This window comes from Vicugna pacos, chromosome 8, assembly GCF_048564905.1.
Source record: "Vicugna pacos chromosome 8, VicPac4, whole genome shotgun sequence".
Classification (NCBI taxonomy): Eukaryota; Metazoa; Chordata; class Mammalia; order Artiodactyla; family Camelidae; genus Vicugna; species Vicugna pacos.
In genome coordinates this window covers 62,722,898-62,749,907 of record NC_132994.1, presented here as the reverse complement: position 1 = coordinate 62,749,907, position 27,010 = coordinate 62,722,898, and the positions used below count along the sequence as shown (strand labels likewise).

The window sequence follows — 27,010 nt, the reverse complement described above, 5'->3', positions numbered from 1 at the left end:
AAGATTTTCAAGCTGAAAGATTAGGTTTTCATACCTCAATACTAGCCCACGCAGAGCCCTGGGGCTGGTTGGAGCTTTAGTTTATGAACAAAAGAGTTCTAAGACTATGCCTTGAGAACTATGAACCTAAGCTGAATCTAAGGCTGTCTAGAAAGATGGGTCTTTTTTTTGAAGATGCCACAGATCCCTGTAGGTATACTTTCTAGGATCTGACATCAGACAAAAAGCCAGGATTAGAGGATCTGGGAAGACCTCAACTGTTTATCACCAGCCCAGTGGCATTGTGGGTATGCTACATGCTCAGGGCTCCTCAACATGCTCAGGTCTTAACTACACAATTTCTGAACCCGTCTAGATCATCCTCAGGTCCCTTTTCATTTCTGAAAATCAAAATTTTACATACTTCTTCCTAATATTTGCTCCACATCTTCCTCTCTTTAACTTTACTTTTCTCTCATCTTGTATTCAGTACGAATAAATACAGCTATTCATCATCAAAACTGTCACCTGACACCATTCACACAGAACCCAAACACTATTACTAAACATCTCTGAATTAATGTCCAGGGCTACTTATCAAGTGCTAATTATTGCACTAAGCATTTACAAGAATTATTTCATTCACTCGAGGTCCTGAAGGCAGAAGGTGGTAAGGCTGGGATTTAGAGCTCATGATCCCAGAGATGCTGCTTATCTAGAGCTGAATCACAACAACCACTGGGTGATGGAGATTCAGGGACTCTGGGAGCCACAGCAGATCCCATGTGGAGAAATGTCACTTGCAATCCCACCTAATATATCCCACCACCTCACCTCCTACTGTGGAGGAGCCACAATTACTGGCACCGAATCACATGCTATCACCCTCAAAAGTACTTTCTTAGTCAAAAGTGGGGTGGGTGGAGAAGGGAGGAAGCCACAACATACACATATACAACCATCGCACAGAAGCATCCAAGCACACATCGTAACGATTTATTTGAATTTTGCATGCAGTGTGGGGAGCCTGGCTTTCCCCTTTCTTCTGCGTTAGCTCTCTGATTTCCCATGCTAACCATAATGCTCCAGTAACATAAACATTTATATATGGTCCATTTAAGTAATGCACAGACTCTATCCCATTCATCAAAATGTAAACGATTACAAAAGAGGCCAAGGCGGAACTGCTGTGAAAGCTGGAACATTTATTGAGCAGCAGACATATGTTTGCAAATCACAGTCCTTGCACATGCATACGTCCCAGGGCTCATGACGCTGCTCCAGTTCGGCTTTCCGTAGTGCCTTCTCCCATGGTCCCTTTTTAAAACAGTAACTGAAAGGAAAAACGTGTCAATTGCAATTACACACACAAAACCACACAGCAACTTTCATTTAGAACGAACCTATGCTCTACTGCTTGGATGGACACAAGATGATTTTTCAGACCCATGCACACTTTTCTACACGGGCAGCGCTTGTCAATAAATAATGCTTCGGTAACCCATAGGGTATCTCAGAACACTGTCAAGCTTAGGAAGCAGGGCAACAACTTCAACGAACAACAGAATTTCTAATATTTGCCCCAATCAATATACCACTTTGCCCTCAAGGTATCCAACATAGTGTTTCATTTTCGGAATAACAAGGGAAAATTCATCTGACAGAGGGTGTGATACAGAATACATCTCTAAAAGACATTTCTTGTCTCAAACAACATTTACTAGTTGACTGACTTCCTTTCATTCCATTGGAAGAAATTTTGGCCAGCTTGTCAAAAAAATACCACCGAGCTCTTGAGACAGAATTCAACTTCCCATTTTCTTCTAAAAGTTATCTTTTAACAACAACAATAAAAAAAAACAACTTCCTTTCCAGGAATTTAAACAATTTAAAAGAAAATATCAATTTTGATAAGTTAAAAAAAAAAGTGGTGTTCATTTTTCTAAACTACCTTTTTTTTTTTTTTGCGTTTTATGGAAATACCTAAAATAATGATCCTGGAGCAGGAAGTTATTTGACTTTATCTCCTTAGAGATTAATAACATAAAGCTGAAGAGGATTTTCTAATCAACGAATCTGATAGTGCAAAACATCTGATGTAGGAATACTTAATTGATGACCACTGAGACTGTGAATAATAAAATTAGAAAATTCTAACAGAGAAAAGGCCTGGCTGATTTGCTTTGCTCTGCACAACTTATTTTGTTTAACTGAATACAGCAGCTATGATGGCTTTCTTCTTAGCATGAGTTGTCAGCTGATCTCTTTGAAGAATTCCTGTTACACGGTCCTTGGTTGGAATGAAGAACCGGCAGTTTTCAAGGTGAAGCTCTTGTTCATCTCCTGTGTCTGTCTCTGGATATAATCTTCTATTCTTTATTCTTTATTTACTTTGAAATTTAGAAATCTTCCACCTGCCTGAATATGATATTTTGACACCTAATTAAACATTATATGTAAAAATTAATCATTTTGTCCAAGAATTGAATTTTCTTCAACCTTCCTTTTTGTGATTCTTCAACGCTGGTGCAAGAGACCCATTTATAAAGCTCAGACGCTTCAGAGAGCACAATCCCAACAGGCTCGCCTCAGGTTGCTGGCAGGTGTTTCCCAGTCACTGGTGCGTCTGGTTTCTCTTCACACAGAAAAGAGTTTGCTGATCCACCATCATCTGCTTTGTGTCTTGGCTGGATTTATCCCAGAAAAGGCTATGGCGGATGCACATTTGCACTCCTAACTTGTAAATCATGGTCATAAAATCAGAAGAAGATGCACATTCGCCACTCACTAATTTGCACACCAAATGTGTCAATCTAAAGCTGTCACAAAAAGAGGACACTGAAAAAAACACCTTTCTACGTGTCTATGTGACTATTTCCCCAGACTTGAAAAGTGCTGGCCTTAGGAATTCGCTCACTGTTTTTTTAAAAAATCACATTCTTTTCATTCAGTCAATAAGCATTTACCCAACTCCTACTGTGCGCAGTCACTGTAACCTTGTTTCATCCTTCCTATAAGAAAGCAAAGGACCCTAGTCCCTGGGTTGCAGACAGCAATAAGGACATGTCAATTAATGCCTGAGTGTTCCAGTCAGTTTTAAGATAATCTGGTTCCTATAACAGGAAAAAAAGAAGGGAAGGGAGCAAGGCATTGTACACCTACTATGTGTCAAGCACAGAACCAAGAACTGTGTGACTATATGCTGCAGAACACTTAAGCCTCTTAAGAACTATACGAGATATTTATTGTTCCCATTTTATGGACAAGGATGAAAAGTTCTGATGAGTTTAATAATTTTTCAAGATCAAACCTCACGCTACACCATAGCTTATGTTTGTAACAGATTCACCACAGGAAAAAGCTATCAACATGATTCTAGAATTTTAACTAATATCTGAGGAACTCTAAAATAAAAACTCAAGGCTTATTGTTTTTGCTATTAATTTCACAACACCAAGATGCTGGAGTACAGTTATTCCATGTTGCTGTAAATGCCTTTGGTGAGGTAGCAGCCCTTAAAATTATGCATTCTCTCTAGCAAGAAATATGTGAATAAAATCTTTCCTTACCTCAAAAAATTTTGTTTTAATATGAAATGAGGAAAATTTTGCTTTAATCCTCCAAATTCCTCAATATTATGAAGTAAAAGTCTGTAACCTCTCTTGATGTTATAGGAAATACAAAGCAAGATAACCCTCTGGTTTTGATAATAAATTTGCCCCTCAGCTATTTCCTTTACCTTAAAAAATTAAGAGTATCATGAATGTTAGATAAAAGAAAAAACACTATGAAAAAATTACTCTTCTTAAGCTTAATGCAAAGGAATTACTAAGCTGCCTTTAATATTTTTCTGCTTATTTTAAAGTTTCCTTCCTCTAGCTTCAGGTAAGAGGTCTTTAATAATCCATTGGCTATGTCACTGTTCTAGATTGTGCCTCTTAATTTAGGTAGAGGCTTGTGATTTTCAAATTCCAATAGCAGACACAAAAAGAAGATTTAAATTTAGCAAAATAACTGAATTTAGATATTACACAAATAGAAAATACATTTTAAAACAACCAGAGAATCTCCTTTTTGGTTGTGGTAGATTGCATCATAATGTCCACAGTGAAAGTAATAGATTTTTCAGAAATTGGGCCCTTTCTAGCAACAGTTCAACAAACGCATGTAAACGTACATCTGTGAAATAAATCTACCACAGACGTCGCACCTGGAAATGAGGTCTCGGACAGGAAGCCATTTATTATCACAATAAATTATATCTATCATCTATAGAGACCCCCAGTCCTTGAAAAACGAAAAAACTCAGCTTGGAAATTTTACAGACTCTAGTTCACTTGAAAAAACAATGCTGAAAGTTTGATTAGAGTTCTAATTCTTACAAACTACAAGCTGTAATACGTCGTTTAAAAGACAATGTATACAGGCTTTTAGAGCTTAATTTCCTTGCATTTGTACTTCAGAATGAGGTTGATTTTACCCAGTGTCTAAATTATCTCTTGAAGTAGCTAAACTATGTAAACCTTAGATTTTTAAAGCAGTATTGTAATAAAATCAGCCTTGGAGACCTTAGCTGACTACCCATTCCTAGGCACCAGTATGCACCAAGAGGAAATGAATGTAAATTACATACCTCTCTTTTGGGGGGTGGTGGGGAGGGGTGTTTATTTACTTATTTATTTATTTATTTTTAAACGGAGGTACTGAGGATTGAACCCAGGACCTCGTGCATGCTAAGCACACACTCTACCACTGAGCTATACTTTCCCCGACTCATGTACAACTAAGTAGTGCAGGGAAGATTCTGGAATACAATACTGCCCAGCTGCTTTCAGCAGCTGTCTGACCCAGGAGCTCGCTGCCTATCTGTATCTTCTTTGATGATCACTTTTTAAACTAAGTTTTTGGTCCCATCAACAGAGTTGCATTTTCTAAGCAGAAAAGAAAAATTGCCAACATTCCAAGGCAAGAACAGTAGGAATTAGAAAAACTCCAGATTCATCTTAATTCTTCCTCCCACTTCCGTCTACTCTCCTTCTTGGCTGTGGTTACTCAGGCCTCTTACAGCCCACTGCCACCACCCACTTCACTGTCCCCCTAAGGCCTGACGTCAGAAACTGGGGAGTGAGGACGGACAAGGCGACAAGGCACTGCCATTGGCCATGGTAGTCCACTAGCCGTCAAGTTACACAGCTGGTTCTTCTTCAGTGCATGTCAGAGCAAGACACTCATGAATCCTAACACTAAACTTCAGCCAGATTAAGTTTAAAAAGAGAAGTTAGAGAAAAGTTCCTTCCCTTGCTGATGTTCCTGAATTTGTCAGCTTAATAATTGTCCCTATATATGAAATAACTATATAAAGCACCTCAACATAAGAATTCCTTCACCAAACTATTCTATGGAGTTGTATAAAATATCTCAACCTATGAAAACAGTCCTACATGAAGTGAAAAAAATACATCTTAAAATGCTAAATTAAAATGACCATTCTCAAATTAAAGGCTAATTTAGAAGTGATGTAATTTCTAGCTAATGCCAGAAAACTTTTTGCCTTGTGTTACACTTAAAATTTGTTGGTACCCAAATGCCTTAGCCAACCTCATTTATCTTCATCAAGAATTCATAGTCGAGAGGGTAGAATCCCAAAGTATGCATAAGGTTCTATCTCACAATGATGTGTCTCTAAAAAATGAACTCAGTACTTCTTCACGTGTGATGTTCCACTGCCTTATTTCTAGCTATTGTAAGTTAGTTACCCAGTATACTAAGTTGATTATTCCAGAATTTTTCCAAGCAAAAAAGTTAAGCTGATGAGTATTTCCAGGGTCATCATCCATTTCCCCTTTTGAAAGAAGGTTCTAAATATGCCCTTTTCCAGTCTTCAGGCACCTCATCAGTCCTCCACGAGTTCTCAAAAATGATATCTAGTGGTTCTGTGATGACTTCGGCCAATTCATTAAGTACGCTAGGATGCCAGCCATTGGGACCTGTGGATTTGAACATATCGGGGTTATTTAAGTTCTCCTTTACCCATTCTTCCCCTAGTCCATCATGGATTCTTGCTCCAACTCTTAAGTCATACTTCTCCCTTTCTGGTTACCACACGTACTTTAGACAAACAGCTTCAAGTCTCTGCTTTTTATCTATCAATTTTCTCTTTGAAGTTAATTAATGAAAAATGTATTTTATTCTTCTCAAGCCAATGTTTTGTTTTAAAAAAAATCTACTTCTTTTTCCTTTCATGTTTCTTGTAAGGAAAGTAAAAAAAAAAAAAACAAAAAACTTCAGGTATACCTTGCCAAGTCTACATTTTGGCAGCCTTAGTCAGAGTGACAGTCCAACATGCTGTGAAACATTTCAAAGGTGACCTATCTCATGCTCAGAGGATACATATCTGTCCAGCTTGTATGTGCAAGTGCTAATTCAAGTGCTCTTTCCACAATAAAAAAGATGCACAATCATCTTTAGTCATAATCATGTTGTATGCACAAACAGTAATTTTTCACATAGGCGTTTAAAAAGCATAGTTGTGCATGAGCTGGAAAGAGATTACTGAGGATTTCGTACAGAGCACTAGCCTAGTAGAATTCATCTGCTACTGTGTGGTCATCTGCACCAGTGTTCTGGGATTGATATTACACTAATTATCTCCAAGGTCTGATCCGTGTTGACAGTTTTAACCCCTTCATGGTCACAATGATTCCTCTGAAATGGAAAAGACAGCAACAGATTCCAGTTTCCTGCCCCTCTGTCATGGTTAGGCCCTGGGCCAAGAATCCCTTGACAGACCGAGAATGGACAAAGGAGAAGAAGGGAAAAAAAAAGTGTGAAGGAAGAATGAGGATGCCTGGGTCTCCCCTGTGACTTCTGATATGACAGGCAGACTGTGTTGCTTGGATTCAACTATTTACTTGTTTTTTAATTGGAAAAGCTTTGGGGAAAGGTTGAATCAATTTTGCTCTCTTTTGATTTTGTTTTGGTTTGGTTTTCTAGCCTATAGCTCTCCAGGGCTACCCCCAGTTTAATCTCTTGTCCCCCCCAAAATCATATTGCTGGCATTATTAAAAAGCTTTTAAAAAATAATTCTGCACATTTCTCTAGGGTATAATAATTTGTTGGAGCACATGCCATTTTCACCCCGGCTCAAACAGCCACCTGCTGATGGCAATATGTTAACTAATATGTCAACTATTAATTAGTTTGGGTAGTATCATCCCGCTATTGTACCTAAATGGATAGAAAGTATTACTCTTCTTGCTCAGGAAGTTTCTTTCTCCAGCGAATCAAGCTGTTTTCAGGCCTCTTTACCCCTGTAAGATCAAATAATAATATCTCCCTACTCACTAGTATTTAAATAGTCACTCAAATAAACCCATAGCCAAGGCAATCAATGCCTCTATGAAAATCAGACTCCTGTTACGAACTGTGAAAAAGTAATGTTCAATCTGTCTGGACAAAGTAAGTTTTTCTTTTTGAGAGGGGAAGGGAGAAGTTGCCTCAACATGAAGAAGGCAAAACTGTTTCATTTTTAATGTTCTAATAAATAAATGAATGAAAAGGCACTGAAACAAAAATAGTATTTATATATATATATATCTATATATATAAAAATGTAATTTGTATATATATATTACAAGAGAACTTGCTACTTCTATCCAAAAAACCAGAAAGAGCCTCAGGTTACAGCATTAGGGTTACTAAGATCTCAGGAAGACCACTGCTGGATTCTGAAGGAGTCAGTGAGGAAGGGGGCAGCATCTGGAGGACATTTTTATTAAAACGAGTCTCAGGTGTCTGTGCCAGGCCTGATATCGCTCTGCCTGAAGTCAGCAAGATGACCTCACCTACCATCAAAGGTCATGTTACTCCAGGAACCTTTGGACACGAAGAAAAATGCCTTTGGACAGGCTATCATCTAATAAGCACATACACCCTCCATATTACTCATCTAAAGATGTGGGCCATGAAGTCATTCTCAAATCTAGAATCAAGCTAATGGCCTCCGAAACCTCTTGTGTCTTTGGTTCAACAAAAACAAATCGCATTCATTAAACAAGCCCAGCCTTGCAATTTGCTAGTCTTCATTCTTTAGGGGAGAGGGTGGGAGGCAGACAAACAGGATTTCCGCAGTTGGGTCATGGAGAGTTTCAAGATGTGAGAGCGGTCGGAGAGCAGTAATTAGCCGAGCACATGTTGCTTCATGATCACAGGAAACATCAGTAATTTCCCTGCTAGGAGCGCTCCCTCGAGCTCTGGCGTGCACTGTGACATGCCTTGTGACATCCCTGCTGCTGCTCCTTGAAGATCCCACTTTTCAAGCGAGAATAGATGTGAACAGATGTTAAAACTCTGAACAGTTTTAAGGAGATCACTGCTGAAAATACATTGTCTGGGCGAACAGGCAATGCCAGTCCAGCCTCATTCACAGAGCTGCTCCCACCAACGCACATTTTTTTCATTTCATTTTCCCCCTAAATTATCCGGCAAACTCCAACAGAGAAAAAAGATCTCTCTTCACTCCACCAAGAAAAATAGCAATCTGTTTACATGTGTTTACAGTCTTCTTTGGATAGAGTACTAGGTTGATTCAAAAATCATAAAAGGAATTGCCTCAAATCTGAAACTTGTTCAAAATTCAGGAAAGCCAACCTCTGAACCAATAAGTAGCAAGTTCTACTTTTTGTCCTATTGATGCTCCTGAAGTTTTTCTTTCTTTCTTTCTTTCTTTTTTTTTTTTTTTTTTTTGGTAGAGGGAGGTAGTTTTTTGTTTTTTTTTAAATTTTAATGGAGGTATTGGGGATTGAATCTAGGACCTCATGCATGCTAAGCATGAATCTGCCACTTGAGTTACACCATCCCCCCAAGTTTTGCTATTTTTAAAGACAGAGTTTGCTAAAAATCATTTTTAGCAGCAGTCTGTAATGTGCCAAATTATTATCTATTTCTAAGGAACAATTACTTAAAGGTTTATACCCTAGTTGGCCTAATTCTTCCTCCACCTGCCTTTGAGACCACTTTCAATGAGAGTTCTTAGATCAGGGCTACACAAAGCTAATTCTTGGATGGAACTGTGACTTTCTCAGTTTTCATTTGTTCTAGGCTATCCTGGGGGATAGGATGGGTGGAGGGAAAGTCTTATTTCACAGATATTTGGCAATTCTCCTAATCCATGCTAGAGCTCCAATCTGAGAAACAGCGCAGAGGGCGGGGACACAGAAAAGTTATTTAAGGGATAAAGAAACTATTATCATGCGGTTAAAAATTAAGATTTATGAGATTACATTTTTTCTCAGCTGATTATTCTGATTTTTAACTGGCTTCAAGTCTGTTACACTTTTTAGCTTGTGATTTCCCCCCTAATTAAAAGGCAATCAAAATTATACTCAGGTTAAACCATTTAGAAGTTATTGCTCTATTTTGATAATATTTCAAAGAATGTACTCCATTGCAGATGTAGAACTAATAAATTCTCCACATTTGGTTGCTGAGATTAAAAAAATAAAACTGGTGACTGTACAATACTGTACTAGTCCATGCGATTTCCTTACAACTAAGGTAGAGGTGGGTGACCGTCTCATGGGGAAAAAATGAATAAAGAATGATGGTACAAATGTTGCCTTCTCTCCTCCTGGATGGCACAAGGTGCACACATCTGAACCTTTGGGCAGTTGGTGATAAGACAAGACTTTTTTTGCTCATGACTTTCTCAACACTTAGCCATGTCACACTACCCATCACTATGGAATCAAGGAAGGTTAATAATTTGCTAGGGGATGGGGTGGGGGTGGGCGGGGTAAACACAGCCTCATTTTAACTGTAAACTTCTCCAGTGGCAGAAAAACCACATTTGACACTGCTTTATATCTCCCTCGGGAACTTTATGTCTCACACTGCTACTGCTCATCGATTGAAGTGTCCACAGTATACTTTTTACACATAATTTCTCAGTAAACTAAGTTGCTATTGAGAAATTTTAGTCTAGCAAGTCAGATAGCACAGCTCCCTTTGCCTACACGACAAGGAAAAATTATCCATACGTTCACTAAACTCATATATATCTTCATGGTCAACTTTCAGTTCCTGGAAAGGTATCTGAGGGTCCCTCCAGCCACGGCACAGGGATGGCCGAGGCTGCCCCCCAGACCCCTGTAGGCTGGAGGATGCCATGTTATGTGACACCCTGAGCTGGCATATATGTCCTTTCTCCTGCAACAGGAGTCCCACGAGGTAGATTTCCTAGGGATTCTGTAAACTAGAAAAATGTTTGGCCGACTCTAGAATGATCTACGTATATTTTCTTTTTTTGACTTTAAACACAGATACCAAATGCATTATAACCCATGCTGCACCACTGTCCCATCTGTCTTCATCCGTGGTGCATCCTCGGTAAGCACTGATTTACTGTCTAGTTCCTGGAACAAATGAAATGGATTATAACGAACGGCACTGCTTCTCACCAGCTTCTCTGGACCCACATGAGTTCTCAGCTTCACTCAGGACTAAAGCTGCAGGTTTTCAGCACAGGGAAAGTATCCTGGAGCAGATGGGATTTTCCTAACCACTTATTATTCAGCAAACTCTCAGGAACAAATTCAGAGGTTAAAAGACAAAAGCATCTTTTGTTTATGTTCTCCTCAGGGCATTAACTGATTTTATGATTTTTCCAACTGAATAGCTATGTAGATTCCCGATCTCTTAGAAGCACTTTGTTATAATCATCGTTGAATATTCTGAATATGCTCAAGTCACCCACACGGAGAACAGAGCACTGGGCTGTGGTCTGCAAGTGGCAGCGAATTCCAGGAGACCACGGTTCAGAGGCCTGGGACCTCCCGACTGCTCAGTTAGTCATGTCTTATCTCTACCAGAAAGAAATTATCAGGAGTTTAACTGTTGCAAATTCTGAATTGTTCTTTCAACAATTTTATAATAATTAACAGCTGGTCACAACATGAAGCAGGGGCTAGGTCACCACACTTTCAAGAAGTTTAATAGCATAGTTAAGGAGGCAAAAGAGTAGCTGGAGGGGACAGTGCTTTTAAGAACAAAGAAGGATTCTGGGCATTTTTACAGATGGAGTGGAAGGATTCCATGGAGAGAGACCAAATGCAAGAAAACAAAGGGATAATTATGAACCATAATTATTACTTGGGCCAAGAGTAGATTCCCAGAGGAGGGGTTAGTCTTAGAGGGGAGAGGGGTAATTCCTTATCAGAAACAGCGGAAAGGAAGAATAATGGATGGGCAAAGATGCCAACACTTTTTGAGATGAAAGGAAAAGAGAGGGATCAGCTCATGTGCAATGGACTTGCAGTTCTCAGTAATGACCTAGCCAAGGTTATCTGCAGAAGGGGAGGTGAGGGGGGCAAGGGTAAAGTTTTAAGGAGCTCAAAGGAAGTGTGTGGGGGGGTGGAGGCTGGGTGTCTGACACCTCCGGCAAGGGAACTGTGACATGAAATCATCTTGACAGTTGCAAGATGCAGATGCAGCTGGACTGGACTGCATGGAACCATAGTGAAAAGGGATTTTACAGTTTTTCTGTAGTATGCTTCAAAGTCTCCAAATACCACCCCAAAAAGTGATCAGGACACAGGCCTAGACATACTCAACAGAAGTCCAGAACAGAAACAGGGATAAATGCTAGAAGAGGCTGCATCCTAGTGTTCTGTCTTCCAGTGCAGCTCTTGAAGACATCTTTGGTGGGTCTTTCAATGAAACGGTACCATGGATAACTATCTTGGTCTATCTGGGCTGCTGTGACAGAATTAAATAAATAAACACTAGAAATTTATTTCTCACGCTTCTGGAGGCTGGGAATCCAAGACCAAGGTGCTCACAGATTCAGCGTTTGATGAGCCCATCCTCCTGGTTCACAGACACCATCTTCTCACTGGCTTCTCCCAGGAGAAAAAGGCAAGGGTGCCTCTTGGGGTCTCTTTCATAAGGGCACCAACCCCTTTCTGAGGGCTTTACCCTCATGACCTAATCACCCTCCAAAGGCCTCACCTCCAACTTCCAAGACATTGGGGATTAGGTTTCAACGTAACATAATGTTTGGGGAAGACACAGTCAGTCTACAGCAACGTCTGTCTCTAACTAGGCTCACTGGCTGCTCAGTCAAGGGTATCTCACCTCCCTGTCTCCATCTCTCATTCACCTGCTCACAGTAAAATCATCATTTATCATGTACAAATGGTCTCTGAAATCACCATTAACACTAATCTGCTAACTCACACCACGATTATTACCAATGTAATTACCATTAACCATAACTTTATAGTACATACTATGATTATTATTACCTGAGTACCCTGGCAACAGTAAACAGCTACCAATAGTAATTAAGCGATCTTCCTCTGTGCCAGACATGGTGCTGAGAACACAGTATATTTGTACATCATCTCTTTTGCTTCTCACCACAAGCCACCACGATGGCTATCGTGACTGAGTTTACACATGGGGAACCTGAGGCTCTGAAGTGTAGATACTCCAAGACACAAGCTTGTAAACTGACTGTACGTCACATAAAAAGTTAGAAATATAGTGAGGTTCTAACATAACAGTAAATATGCAAAACTTACTGCAGAAAGAAGTGCAGATACCCTGAGAGGGCCAAAGTGCCAATCGGGGCAGAGCAGTTCTGTGCAACGGCAAAGCCCAACCCTGTAAAAGTATGTCTGCATCCCCCATCATTTTTGACTGGGAATTAGTAGTCAAATAATGTCCTCCCCAAATTCACATCCACCTCAAACCTCAGAATGTGAACCTGGAATTACAGCCTTTGCAGCTGGTTTAAGCTCTGGAGATGAAATCATCCTGGATCTAGGGTGGGTCCTAAATGCAATCACTGATGTCCTTATAAGAAGAGGAGAGGACACAGAGTGACACACACAGAGAAGGCCATGGGAAGACAGAGGCTGAGGAGTGATACAGTTACACGCCAAGTAACGCCAGGAGCCACCAGAAACTGGAAGAGGCAAGGAAGAATTTCCCTCAGAGCCTCTGGAGGGAGCATGGCCCCACCGAGACTGGGATTCATTTCTGGACTCCAGAACTGTGAGGGAGTACATTTTCTGTTGCTTTAAGCCACTCAGTTTGTGGTGCTTTGTTACAGCGGCGCTCAGAAACTAGTATGGAGCCCTTTCACAGAAATACATAACTTCTCAAATACTCTTAGGAGTATTTTTCACCACTTCATTGTTTTTAGCAGTACATGCAAATGTGGTCTTAGGCAAGAGGTATTTTATTTTTATTCAGAATACTAAATATTGTGCATAATGCTTACTTAGACATTATATTTAATGTCATTCATAATATATAAGAAATTTTTAACTTCATTCTATTAAATAAATGATGCAAACTGTTTAATTATGTAAGAAAGATATGATTTATAAAAAATACATTAAAAACTATATACTGTGCTTTTACATGGGCTCCATGTATATTAAGATGCAGACTGAGATTTCACTATTTGCTACAGCATCAAAAACATAAAATAACCTGCAGTTGGGATGATTGTTTTCCTTTTGCTTGATGTCCACTAGTATTTACTTGAATATTTATGATATGCTTTAAACTGCAAGACAAGACAGAAGGTTTCAATGGCTATTTGCAAGCATTTCTCTACAAATAACACACTATGTACATGGATATTTGTATTTCTAATAAGTCAAAATTGAATGTAAATGCTAGCATCTTTCTGTTTTGAAATCAGTTATTGAAGAATGAGAGTTTAATGCACAATGTAAGCATATTTGAACTCTCTCATTTTATAGTGGAAAATATTTAAATAATTTTCATTGATACATTTAAAGGTACATAATGAAACAATTGCTGTTCCCAACCTGGGAAACTTTTCTGAGTCCTCTGACAGCTCAGAAACCTCCAGCCAGAAAAACATGGCAATATTCTACATTAGCATTCTCAAACACTTGGTTCCAGGAGCAATCTGCATTTTTAAATAGACACCGAGGATTCCAAAGAGCTTTTGTTTATATGGGTTAAAACTGTCGATATTTACCATATTTGAAACTGCAATTGAGAAATGTTTAAAAGATTTCTTTAACTCATTTGAAAGTTAAAATAGTACATGTATTATATGTTAGCATAAAGAACATTTTTGTGAAAAATAAAATACATTTTCTCCCCCAAATTAATAAGAAGTATGGTGTTGTCTTGCATTTTCGCATATCTATTTAAAGGCTAGCTCAGTAGGCTACAGGATTCTCACATCTTCCACATTTGAACTGCGACAATATGTTGTTTTAGTTGAAGTCATATGAAGAAAATCTGTGCCATTAAAGGAAGAGTATTTTAATAGCTTTTTTAGGTAGACAATTGTGGATATTCTTTTGATATCATGCCAAAATTTGACACCAGATAGTTTCCTTAGTCAGTTGCAATGTGAAATCTGAAACCATATCAGTGAACTTTCAAATGTACCCCATTAATTATATGAAAATCATTAGTCTGTCTTCTATTATTAACAGAGCTCTTCTCATACGTGATTCGGTAACATCATGCATTAACCACGTGGAAAATAGTGGGTTCCTGAGTTATGCAGATCTTCCAAATGTTAACACATAACATTATTCAATATCAAAAAAGTAACATTTGGTACTATCACCACCCAGCTCAACAAAAAACCCCTCAAATCTTGGGAAACTGTCAAGTTCACTGTGGCAGATACAAGTTTTTTTTTAATGTCATTTTTACTTGAATATTCAAATTTTACCATTAACAAATATAATCCGTTGTTTTTTCTTGAAATACTAGGTTTACCTTATTCACTTTAAAGAAATGTATCTGCCAAAAAGTCAGTAAGTAACCACAGTTTGTCCCTCAGTGATTCTTCCGAGTGAAAACGATGTTCCCAGATGAAAGCAGCTGGGTCAGCGCGTGACTCCAACGGCAGCAGAAGTGGCTGGTGAGGAGGCACGGTTCACACACACTTCCATCGGCTGCAGAAGTCTCTGGGCATATTTCTCATGTTGTCACACTGAATATGTCTCTTTAAAAACATGTACTCAAAATCTGAAATTTAATAAACTGGCTAACTTCTATTGATTTGTCCAGGGTATTTTAGGGAAAATGGCTATCTGGGGACATGTGTCCAGGTGAAGCACACCATAAGCATTAATATCGTCTGGTGTCCCTGCCTTGATTGGCAACAATATGCCAGCATTTTTACCCATTGTGGCTTTTGTGCAACCACGGCAAATGGTGGAAAAGGCAAATAATGTCATGGTATTGTTATGAAATAATCATTACCTCATAGACCACTAAAAGGGTCTCAGGGACCCCCAGGGACCTGAGGCCCACAGTTTGAGAACCACTATTTAAACTACTTCTAGATGCCAGAGTCAAGGCCACAAAATTAGCACCAGTAAATCTCAGACTAACTCATCATCCTAGACTGTAATCCTGCCCTTTGAAAGGATAACTCCTTCCCAGCAATCGCTCTGTCTTTACCCTCCTGGCTCCCCACCAGCCTGGACCCCCGAAACTAGAAAGCCTGGAGCCTTCCTGCCACAGATGTGAGCTGACTCTCCTTTCTTGTCTGGGGAGAGGGTCTGCAAAGACAGCTGGGCTGGCTCGTGGGAAACGCTGCTCTCAGGGACTGTGCTTGCCAGCCTTCACACAGCAAGAGCTTTTGAAGTAACTAAAGTAAGCAATTCTGACCAAAAATAAGCCGTGGTCTCTTGTGTCCAGGCCCAGCTCCCCGAACACTGAAGCGTGGCTCCCACTGAGCCTTCACCGCACCTGCCAAATTGGAATGAGCAGGGAAGCAAGACAACCGTCAACATCCTCTTTAACAATTCTTCCCAAAACACATTTGCATGTGGAGTGGCAGCCGGAGCAAAGTCCCAGTCAGGGGATCTGTGCTGTCTCCTTTCACTCTACCTTTTCTCTGGTTTTGGCCAGGAAAAGAGGGACACCTTTCAAATGTCTCAGGAAAGCCACACGCTCTGATGCCATCATTCTGGGTCTCAAGGACCATCAGCTAATTACTTTAAAGAAACTGTACTTATGAAGTCATCTGAATAATCCTCAAGCTGCTGGCCCTGTCTGAATGAATGCTGAGGACCTGTAAATGGGCTCGTGAAGCAGCAAAATATGTGAGTAAGACTGAGCTCCATCAGACATGGAAGGTCTTCACCACACAAACTAGCTGTTATGGAGTGCCACGTCTAGAAAGTTTGCGAGCCACACCCAAATCGAAGGGCTTCACAGTTCCAGTTCAAGGTAGCTTAATGTCTTGTGTCCAGAGTAAGCCCAGGGTGTGTGCGTGTGCGTTTGAGACGTTGAGGGGCGGGTTGGGGAACGGATGGCAGATGAGGTAGACCTCCTCAAACCAAACCAGCCTACCCTCGAGGTATTTGTCAGCGATCATCACCTCCCTTCCTGGCAGGAGGAAAAGCCCTGGGGCGGGGAGGGCAACGCAGAGCTAGAGATCCAAGCTCAGACTCTGGAAGGAAACCCCAGGGTTACTACTTCCTGGGTGGGTGGCCTTAGGCACATTACTTAACCTAACTGCCCTATGCGTCAGTTTCCCATCTAGAATGGGAACAACACTGGTACCTACATCTCAGAGTTGTTATGAGGACTAAATGAGTTAATATTTGTAAGACTGTTTAGAACAGTATCCAGCACAGTATAAGCCTGTATAAGTGTCTGGATGTTTTTTCTAACACCTACCCCTATTCTATTCTATTCTGTTTCTTCATTCAATCACTGAGTGATATAAACCCACCCCTGAGGAGACATAGATACTTAGGCCCATCTTCAGAACAAAACCATAATGGATGTGCAGCAGCATTATTAAGTTAGTCATCCACAAACGTTATTAGAATAAATCATGAATAATGTGTGTGCTTTAAGCACTGTCTAGCCATTAACTTTTTAAAATTTCATTTAGCTTTGTGAAGCATGCCCTATAGAACATAGCTACCATAGCAGCGCTCAGCTTGTTCAAGCATAAAGACCTCTATAATTGTTTTAAAACATAGGGCCTGCTCACCCCCGCCACGAGGCACGTTCACGTGTGCGTACATGTACTCGTGCACGCGCGTATACACACACACACACACACACACACACACACGAGAGTAACTTCACTATCGTATATTTCTTAACTTCCTACTGATCTGTGATTGAGAAAAATGGCTGCTTTAAAAGTGACTTAAGAATTTAAGAACACCTTCAAATAAATTTATATGAAACATATTATTTATGTACCGATCCACTGAGGACGGTTGGTTCCCGAGGAGGTTCCAGGACCCTTGTATTAATTCCTCAAGGGTCTGGATTCCTCAGATTAGGAGCCATTTTCACAGAGGAATAGAATCATCAGAAGCTAAGTGCATGTTCTTGAAAAAATTCAAATATATTAAAATAAAAGTTGATTCATCAAGTGAAGGTCAAATACCAGAACCCTGACCTCAGTCTAACATCAAGTGGTCACTCCAGTCTTGCACTGGTTAGCGTATGCCAGGCAAGAAGTATTTCAGTACATTTGAACACAGCAGTACTTCAAGAAGTTAAAGGCCAACATTTTTTAATGTCTCTAATCAGAACAGCTTGCTTTCCTCTCCATACAGTCTTCCACAGTTGGGCCTTACAATTTTTTATTGTTTACTCCTTCAGGAATCTGACCCACTGCAGCAAAGACATTAAACAGAGAAACAGATAATCCCATGTAGTTTCTGCAGGAACCATGCCTGGTTCCAGAGATAATAGAAAGGACCCAAATTTCCTGGAACTAATACAGATCCATGGAAACATTCCCCAAGCAAAAACAGGGAGGCTCAACGGATTGGACGTTTTTCAGACAATTCAAAACTAAGGATAACAAGGGATTTTAGAAACCCCCTATTGTTGATAAGGGTTTCCCCTCTGTATGACACGGAATGCAGGCCCAAGAGCTGACCTTTGTCTGTCAGATAAAATAGTACTTAAAGTAAACATCTGCTGAAGCTACACTGAGGAACAAGTTCTTCAGTTATTTTCTTCTGGACTTCTCATTCCCTTTGAGACTAAATGTAAAATAACCTCTCAGAGTATTGCATTTTGCTTTAAAGGAAGAGCCATTTTTATTTTAGGACGTAATGTGCAAAATCATGCTATCTGACACTACATTATATTCACAGATCATGCAAGCTAAATAAAGACACCTTGCTGATTTCTTAATATAGAGTCAGCTAAGATTAGTTATGCACCTGCCACCTTAACATTCAGATTGGGGGGGGAGCCTTCATTAAAAATCACACTTGGATTGGAAGTGCTTAGAATTTCATGGTTCATTTAAGAGCATCACAATCAAGAATTTAATTATGTCAAAAAAGAATGGTATCTCCTTAACAACCAAAATTACATCCCCCTCAATTTCTACCCCTTCAGCCAAAGTGGATCATTTTCCTTAACCTCTATGGACTTGTTTTCTGACCTATGAAATAAAGAGTTTGACTAGATGATTTTAAGATATCCTCCAGTTCTATCACGCTGTGATTTTAAGATTTCTATGGAATAGACTGACGAGGAGGCAAAGAGGAAACAGAGCCAAGATGCTATGGGAATTTGGCCAATTAGGTTCCTAAACAAGGCAATATTTCCCATAACGCAGACACACATACCATGGGCACCATCAGTGGACTGGCAACTCAGAGCAACTGTAGAACAACAGTTTCACCAAAACCTCACCTCTACATTACTATTTAAACATCTGACCACACAGTTTATTTAATCCATTCTATTTTTAATGCAAGGATCTCTAAGACATCTGTTAAAGAACAAAATTCAACTGAACAGAGATTTGCAAAGGTTAACCACTATAATAAAAACAGACAAAAAAGAAATTTCTTCTGTATAGCACAGGGAACTATATTCAATATTTTGTGATAACCTTTAATGAAAAAGAATATGAAAAGGAATTTTATATATATACACACACACACACACACACACACACATATACACATATACATATATGCATGACTGGTACATTATGCTGTACACCAGAAATTGACACCTTGTAACTGACTATACTTCAATAAAAAATTTCATCTGAGCAAATAAGAACTAATTGACTTTAAAAATAAAATAAAAATTAAACACAGAAACATTTGCCTAACAATATGCTTTCAATAAATCACTGAATCTCAAAAAAAAAAAAAAAAGGATTCCTCTCATCCAAGGCCTGTGTGTTATGGCATCAAGATGGACTGAGAACTAATGACAGGAAATTAATCTCTGTGGAGGGGGGGGGAGATCTTATTTTGGGATCAGCAAATCTAACAATAACTTTCAGGCTGAGGAGCAAAGTGTTTATGCTTCGAAACTTTCTACAAATGCACAGTATAATCCTTTACGTTGTTGAATGACTTAAATAATTCATTCTGGTCATGGATAATGTTTTGATTAGTTCAATTAAATGAAGGTCTAACCGGTTCCCCCACCAAATAGCCTCAGACAAAAGCTTACCTGCAGGTCATTTATTTGGGAATGTGACCCCAGAGACCAGAAGCAGGGGCCAGGGAGAGTAAAATAAAGGAGGGAAAGCCAACACAAGGATGTATCTGGAGTTGGCTACTCAGTGATGTGCTGTTCGTTTCTGTTAAGACCTTCAAAGGAGTCTTAGGAAATTCACCTCAGAACCACGCATGTGAGAGAAGAAAGAGGGAAACATTTGGCCCTCTCTATTACCCATCTGTCAAGGTTTGCCTGTGGGTGGTCATTTTTCTGCACTTCTTGCTTACACACAGGTGAGCAACTAGTCAGCTGCCACAGGAGTGAATGACAAAATCTGAGCTTCTCTAAACCCAGAAGCATGGGCTTGAGCCAATGAGCTGACAGGCTACACCCATGTGCTGCTGGCTGAAGCCAGTGCAGAACTGTTCACTCAGCAGTGGGTGGAATAAGAATTAAGGCCAAGATGATTTGGACTGGTGCCAATGAGCATCAGGCATGTGTATGAGTCAGGGTGGGCCAGTTATGCTGCAGTAACAAATGACCCCAGGATTTCAATGGCTTACAATAACAAAGGTTTATTTTTCACTCGTGCTACAAATCCAAGGTGTGTCTGCTATGGTTCTGTGCCCTTTTCTTCATTCCAGGACCAAAGCTGACAAACCAGTCTCCATCAGAAACGTAGTCAAGTCATTGTGACTTGAGGGAAAATATTAAATTTGTGAACTATGCACAGTTTCATAAAGCTTCTGCCTGGAAGAGGTCCACATCACTTCTACTCACCTTTCATCGACCGAAAGAAGCCATCTGCCTATTCTCAGTTCAAAGGGCTAAAATATATAGTCCTCCTGCAGGGAGAGGTGGTGGGAAGGGTGATTCAGAGTACAGTAATACAATCTATCATACTATACTTTCATTCTCATGGGAGAAAAGCCAAGTGTAGGGAGGAACAATTCACTTTAAGGAAACCTGTGCAAATTCTTTCATAGCACCATAGAGCACATGGCCTCTAATATTTAGGAATACTAAGTCTCAAAGAAAGCAATTCTTTTTCCAATGAGGAAAAAAAAGCATGAGGGGATACCTCACAGGAAAGCATAAGAAATCATCTACTCCTTCTGTTGTGAATCTCTTCATTTTATAGATGGTGAGATGGTTCTCAGAAATCACAAATGAGGTGACTTCTAAGGAAGTTAATGGCAGACCTGGGAGTAGGCTTCAACGCTCTGTATTCACATTCCAGGGCAAAGTTGATAGGAAACATTATGGTCATAATTTTGCATTCAAGTTACCTAAAAAGTATATGCATTTTATGGAAAATTTTTTTTTCAATTTAACAACCTACTATAACAATGAAACAATTTAAAATAGCTAGGTGAGCACTACATTGACAAGACAAAATTCAACTTGATTTATTAATACATACTCCTGCAAGTAAGCACGTTACAGTTGGAGCATTTGATTTACCAGCCTGCTGACCAGGGATATCAGGTTCTTTGTATAAACTTAAGAACCTCAGAATTTCGTTGGATGAAATGACCAAGAGGGAAGAGGTTCGACAACGCTCATTTAAATAAAGGGAGTCCATATTTGGGAGAGAAAATTGTAACATCCAGGCCTTTACTTAATTTGATCTGCCTTCTGATGAAAGGGTGGCAAACCATTGCATTCATGTATTTATTCAATCTGAATTTACTGAGCCCCTGCTATGTGCACAGCTCAGTTCTGGGCACGGGGCTGACAGTAAAAAGCTAGGCAGACAACGTCCTTTCCCCTCCAGAGTATACACTTTGGGGGGAGTGGATGCAGAAAATAAACAAACGTGTAACTAACCAAGAAAATTTCATTTTGGGGCAGGTCTTCAAAGACAGTAAAACAGGAGTATGACAGTGAGAGGTGCGGCATCAATCTGTGCACAGAGGTCTCTCGGAGAAGACAACATGTACGAAAATTATAAAACACTTTATATAAAACCACAACCTGCTTTTTAGTAACAGCAACGTTATCCTTTAAGGATTGTTGTCACCCGAATAAGATCTGTGAACAGATTTTACCCTCGGTGCTTTCCCTCCACTTCCCATTCATTCCCCACTAAATTTCTCTTTTAATTGGCCATTACTATATTTTTTCTTGTTTTATTTATTACATGTAATTTTATGATTGTAGACTTAATTTAAAAATCAAGAAAGGAAGCTATTTTATATGCCCGTTATCTAAATTAATTTGCTGTTTAAGTATTTTCTATATATCATGAAGCCTTTGAAAGAAAATTCATCTTTCCTCTCCTCACCAATCCCAGCCACCCCACCTTCCCTTACTTATGTCTAATTTTTTTTAAGACTTTTTTTTTCAGGGGGAGTAATTAGGTTTATTCATTTTGTTTAGTGGAAGTACTGGGGATTGAACCCAGGACCTAATGCATGCTAAGCAGGCACTCTACCACTGAGCTGAACCCTCCCCCCATCTAATTCTTGTTGTAGGAAGATTTCTTACCTTTCAACTCTCCATTTGGACAAAAATGCAGGTTCTGCTAAACAAAAACTTCCTTTCCAACCCATCCTGGGCAGAAACACGTACAGGAGGCAGAATTCTAAGACTGTCCCCAGTGACCCTTGTCCAATCCACCCCGCCTCCGCCCCGGAGTATGGGTGGAACTGTGAATATACCATGAGATGTCACTCCCTGATTAGGTTACACTGTATGAGAAAAGGCAGATTCTTCAGGATGGCTTCATCTAATCCTAGTTCTTTAAAGGCATAGTGCTTCTCTGGCAAGGAGACAGGAAGGCAGAGAAACTGGGAGCAGGAGAAGGACCTGGCCCACTCCTGCTGGTGGGAAGATGGAAGGGCTAGTGAGAAGAACTCAGTCGGTCTCCAGATGCCCACTGCTAACAGCCAGCAAAGAAACAGGAACCTTGCATGTACAGCTGCAAGGAACTGGATTCTCCCAGCAGCCTAAAGGAGCTTAGGCGAAGATTCTCACTCACATCCTCCAGATAAGAGCCCAGGTTGGCTGATACCTCAACTTTGGCCTCAGAAGACCCTGAGCAGAGCCAACCCCGCCAACTTACCCAGCATGTTGACCTATAGAACTGTAAGATAGATAACCAATGGATGTTATTTTTTAGCCATTAAGTTTGTGGGACTTTGTCAGGTGGCAATAAAAAACTGATACCACATGTAACTAGATTTATCAACTCAAGTGTTCTATCGATAAACAGCTGAATAATGATTCTTACCCACCTTCAGAATGTGCACCATTCATTCTAATAAAAGGAGGGGATTTCTCTGGGAGAGATGGGGGGAGGGTCAGTGATGGAAAAGCAGCACTGGATGTGGGACAGACTAACGGCCCAGTTGCCGTATTACTCCTGTGCTGGGTCACCAACTGCTCTGAAGGAAGGGAAGAGGCAGAGTAGCTAGGATACACTAAAATGTGTCAAGGGAGAGGAATTTGAGTACCACCAACTGATTTTCTTTCCAATTCTTAGTACACAAGTTCAGCAAGAAAGGGGAGATGGTGAAATTGCTTAAAAGATGTCTTGCCTTTATGGCACTTTTCCAGTTATAAACTCACATGCGTACAGGCGGAGCGCAGAAGCATTTACATAGTGCAGCAGAGGAAACACTGGTTCACCTGCTACCCTTTCCTTTTTCTTGGTACAAAGGAAGACTCTAGTTTCAAGCTCCCCTACATATATATCGGGGACATTTGATGGAGTTCTGGCAGATGGGATGTAAGTAGAAATAACAGAAGTCATTTCTAGGCCACACTCTTAGAAAATACCATGAACCAATCTTGAGGTCTTTTGTCCCTGAAGAGGCCATGTGTTGAGATGACAGGCCACTGGATGAGGGGAGCCTGGATCTCCGAGTCACTGTGTGGAAGAAAGCCTCCACCAACAGACACTGAACTTTGTTGGAGCCAGAAATAAGTCCTTGTTAAGGTGCTGAGATTTAGGAGCGGGGGTGTAGTTTTCTTATTACAGCATAGCTTAATAATCTTAACTTGACCTAAATTTATTTTTCTCATTCGATTTAACAGGCTTAGACAGAATCTCTTTCTCTTAAACTTTTTCTTGATTTAGTGTAACACTCAAGCATTACACAAGAACATTAACACAGGAATTTGAATACCAAATTTAATTACTGTTAGGAAAAATTCACATTCTGACACATCTGATATTTACACTGGATAATTTCTGTCTTACGTAAAACTATAATGAAGAGCACATATATACATGCAAATTTATACATATACATGTAATTATTAATAATAGGAATAATGACAAACTCCTTCCTGCAATGCTAGTTTAAAGTGTATGTACCCTTAGTCACATTTCCAGCCCTCACTGCCCCCACTTCCCACAGCAGGAGAAAGGAGGCCCTACCTCTCTGATCTTTTCAGCATAATTTAAGCAATATCAACCTAGAACAAGGACAAGTGTAAAATGAAAACTAGCATTTGCTTATCAGGGAGAAAGGTTCACAATGAGAAGTCAAAACTACTTTCCCGAACATTCAGAAAAGGTTAACCATTTATAAACCAGGAGGCAGAAGCGAATACACCAGGCCTTCTACTAACCCAATCACCTACCTTGCCATTTCCTTGAAATGAATTTCAAAAGACCTAAGAAGAGACAAAGGGCTAATATGTATTCTTTAATATACAAGATTATAATTAACCTAACGTCTGTTTCAAATTTACTATTATCTATAAAAGAATAAATAATTTTATAGCCCTCTAATATAGCTCTTAAGCTTTAAATCACTGACCATAACTAATAAGCAGCTTAATAGCAAGAGTAGCCTAAATAGAGCCACCGACTGCAATTTCACTGAGCGTAAATCATCATCATTTTTAATGCAAAGGCAACAGCAAATCTCTGTAATTACTGGGTGCATTTTGAATCACTTTTATTATTACTGCACTGGCCCCATTAAAAATCCAAAACACTGAACTGCATGGAATATAAAACTGGAATTATGATACCCCACAAACTCTAATTGAAATCCATAAATTTTCTACTAGTATTCCGAATTATTTTGTTGCCAAAGAATTTCAGGTATTCAGAATTAACTTTGAAAGTTTTGGCTTTGTCTAGAGCAATAGTGAGAGCATTTTATACTCCCAAATTTGGGGGAGTTGATTTCAGAGCAAAACCATGTGGATGGTTTCTTAATCACTCAGGATTTTATATTCCTAAAGAAAATTATATGCAAAAGGAAAAATAGAACAGAAAAATCAAATGGAATATCCTGTCCACAAAAGGATTATTAAATAGTGCATCCTTTCCCAAATCACTGCCGCAGCCACTCTCACCCAAAATGATGATTTACCCTCACCCAATGGGATGTGACGGGGACAAGAGACCTCGCAATGTCAGGATGAGTCTCCTTACTAAAAACAACAAAGGGATGTCACTACATTTACAAAAAGGGAGCAATAACAACATTCTTACCTTCGTGCATGTAAGCAATGAACCCAGGATGGGCCACCAAGCCACTGTGAGGGATGGTGACATTAGAAACAGAGTGTGAATTAATAGCTAACGATTTAATAACTGCCTCTTATATACATTCCGTAAATACTGGAGTTCACGTGAATGTGTGTATCTGTGTAGATACAGTATTTACATCACATAGCTGAGCATGCGGTGTAATCATCCTACTAAAATTAAATTTCCTATATACTGATCCTTACTAATTTGCCTGATGTCCACAACAGAGGTTGCAGCCCTGCAAAGCCAACAATTTTCTTTTAATAAGATTGTGCTGGGAATGCAGTTTGGTGCAGCCACTGTGGAAGACAGTGTGGAGATTCCTCAAAAGACTAGGAATAGACTTACCGTATGACCCAGGAATCCCACTCCTGGGCTTATATCCAGAAGGAACCCTACTTCAGGATGACACCTGCACCCTAATGTTCATAGCAGCACTATTTACAATAGCCAAAACATGGAAACAGCCTAAATGTCCATCAACAGGTGACTGGATAAAGAAGATGTGGTACATTTATACAATACTACTCAGCCATAAAAACCGACAACATAATGCCATTTGCAGCAACATGGATGCTCCTGGAGAATGTGAAGTAAGCCAGAAAGAGAAAGAAAAATACCATGAGATCGCTCATATGTGGAATCTAAAAAACAAAAACAAAAACAAACAAACAAAAGAAAAACAAAGCATAAATACAGGACAGAAATAGACTCATAGACCTAGAATACAGACTTGTGGTTGCCAGGGGGGCGGAGGGTGGGAAGGGATAGACTGGGATTTCAAAATTGTAGAATAGATAAACAAGATTATACTGTATAGCACAGAGAAATATACACAAAATCTTATGGTAGCTCAGAGAGAAAAAAATGTGACAATGAGTGTGTATATGTCCATGTATGACTGAAAAATTGTGCTGAACACTGGAATTTGACACAACATTGTAAAATGATTATAAATCAATTAAAAAATGTTTAAAAAAAAAGATTGTGCCACCATAGGGAGCCTTTTTATAAATTATATGCATTATAATTTTCTCCTCACAGTATCCTGGCATCGGAAGGGCCTTGATCTCCTTTGAGTATCTTATTTTTGGATACACTTTTCTATTACCTTTAAAAAGAGAGGATTTTGATGCACTAATGTTTGTTTCTTAGTTGTGACAAAATTACCATGGTAACGTAGGATGTTAAGAATAGGGAAACTGTGCCAGGTTATAGGAACTATCTATACTACCTGTCCAACTCTTATGTAAATCTAAAACTATTTGAAAATAAGGTCTATTAAAAATAATAGTCAATCAGAAAAAAAAGAGAGGATTTTGCTCTTCCGTGAACATTCCTTTCCCACTTCTCCAGGAGTGCCTCCACTCCTCCCCCAGCTACTGTCTAGAACTGACTCAAATTCCATCCTTCATGTTATAAATTTCCAGGTCACCCCATCCTGAAGAATTCATTCTCCTTATTCTAAACTTAGTCCATTTACCAACCATCCTGCTTTCCCATCTTTGCTGCCTTAAGCTATCACTTAACTTATGCATTTAATATTTCACAAATTTCTGTCTGAACTATAAGTTCATCCATAGAGATCTCAGTGCTGACACAGTAAAAAAAATTGTCCATAATTCTCAACACTTAAGAGTTTCATAATTTAAAAATAAGATGTTCTTTCTCAAATTATTTAGACCTAAATATTGTGTATTCTGGTCATTATACCCAATTTGGCTCCAAGAAAATCGCATCCACAAACAGCAAAACAAAGACTCAGATAGTAAATTTTTTTTAAATTAAAATTTTCTCCCTTCTATATAATTTCAACTAAGGTCTATAATTCTGACCTTGCTATCACGAGATCCTTCTCCAGAGACATGAGCAGAGGATGCTCTCATTTGAAATCATAAAAATGCTTCTAGATGTCAAAACATAAAAGTGTGTATAAGCAAGTCAATGCAAGAAAGGGCAAGTGACACATCTTCAATACAGAAGAGTAATTCTGCACCAGGAGGAATGGGACTTCACATCTTGATTTTTGTCATTCTGTGTGTGAGCTTGGGACACTGACTCAGTGCT

At 39.5% G+C, this 27,010-nt stretch overlaps 1 protein-coding gene across 3 annotated transcripts in view; it reads right to left on the bottom strand.

Annotated features, from left to right (window-relative positions):
* The window catches only part of SAMD5 (sterile alpha motif domain containing 5), a 413,981-nt gene that overhangs the window by 360,874 nt on the left and 26,097 nt on the right, over window positions 1–27,010 (bottom strand). Inside the window, exon 2 of one of the 3 annotated variants that reach the window (XM_072966011.1) lies at window positions 1,080–5,966. The exons of the other annotated variants lie outside the window; for them this stretch is intronic. Within the exon in view, the coding sequence (XP_072822112.1) occupies window positions 5,904–5,966 (63 nt within the window). The 3' untranslated portion in view covers window positions 1,080–5,903. Of the gene's footprint in view, window positions 1–1,079; window positions 5,967–27,010 lie in introns of those variants that run through there. 3 annotated transcript variants of the gene reach the window in all.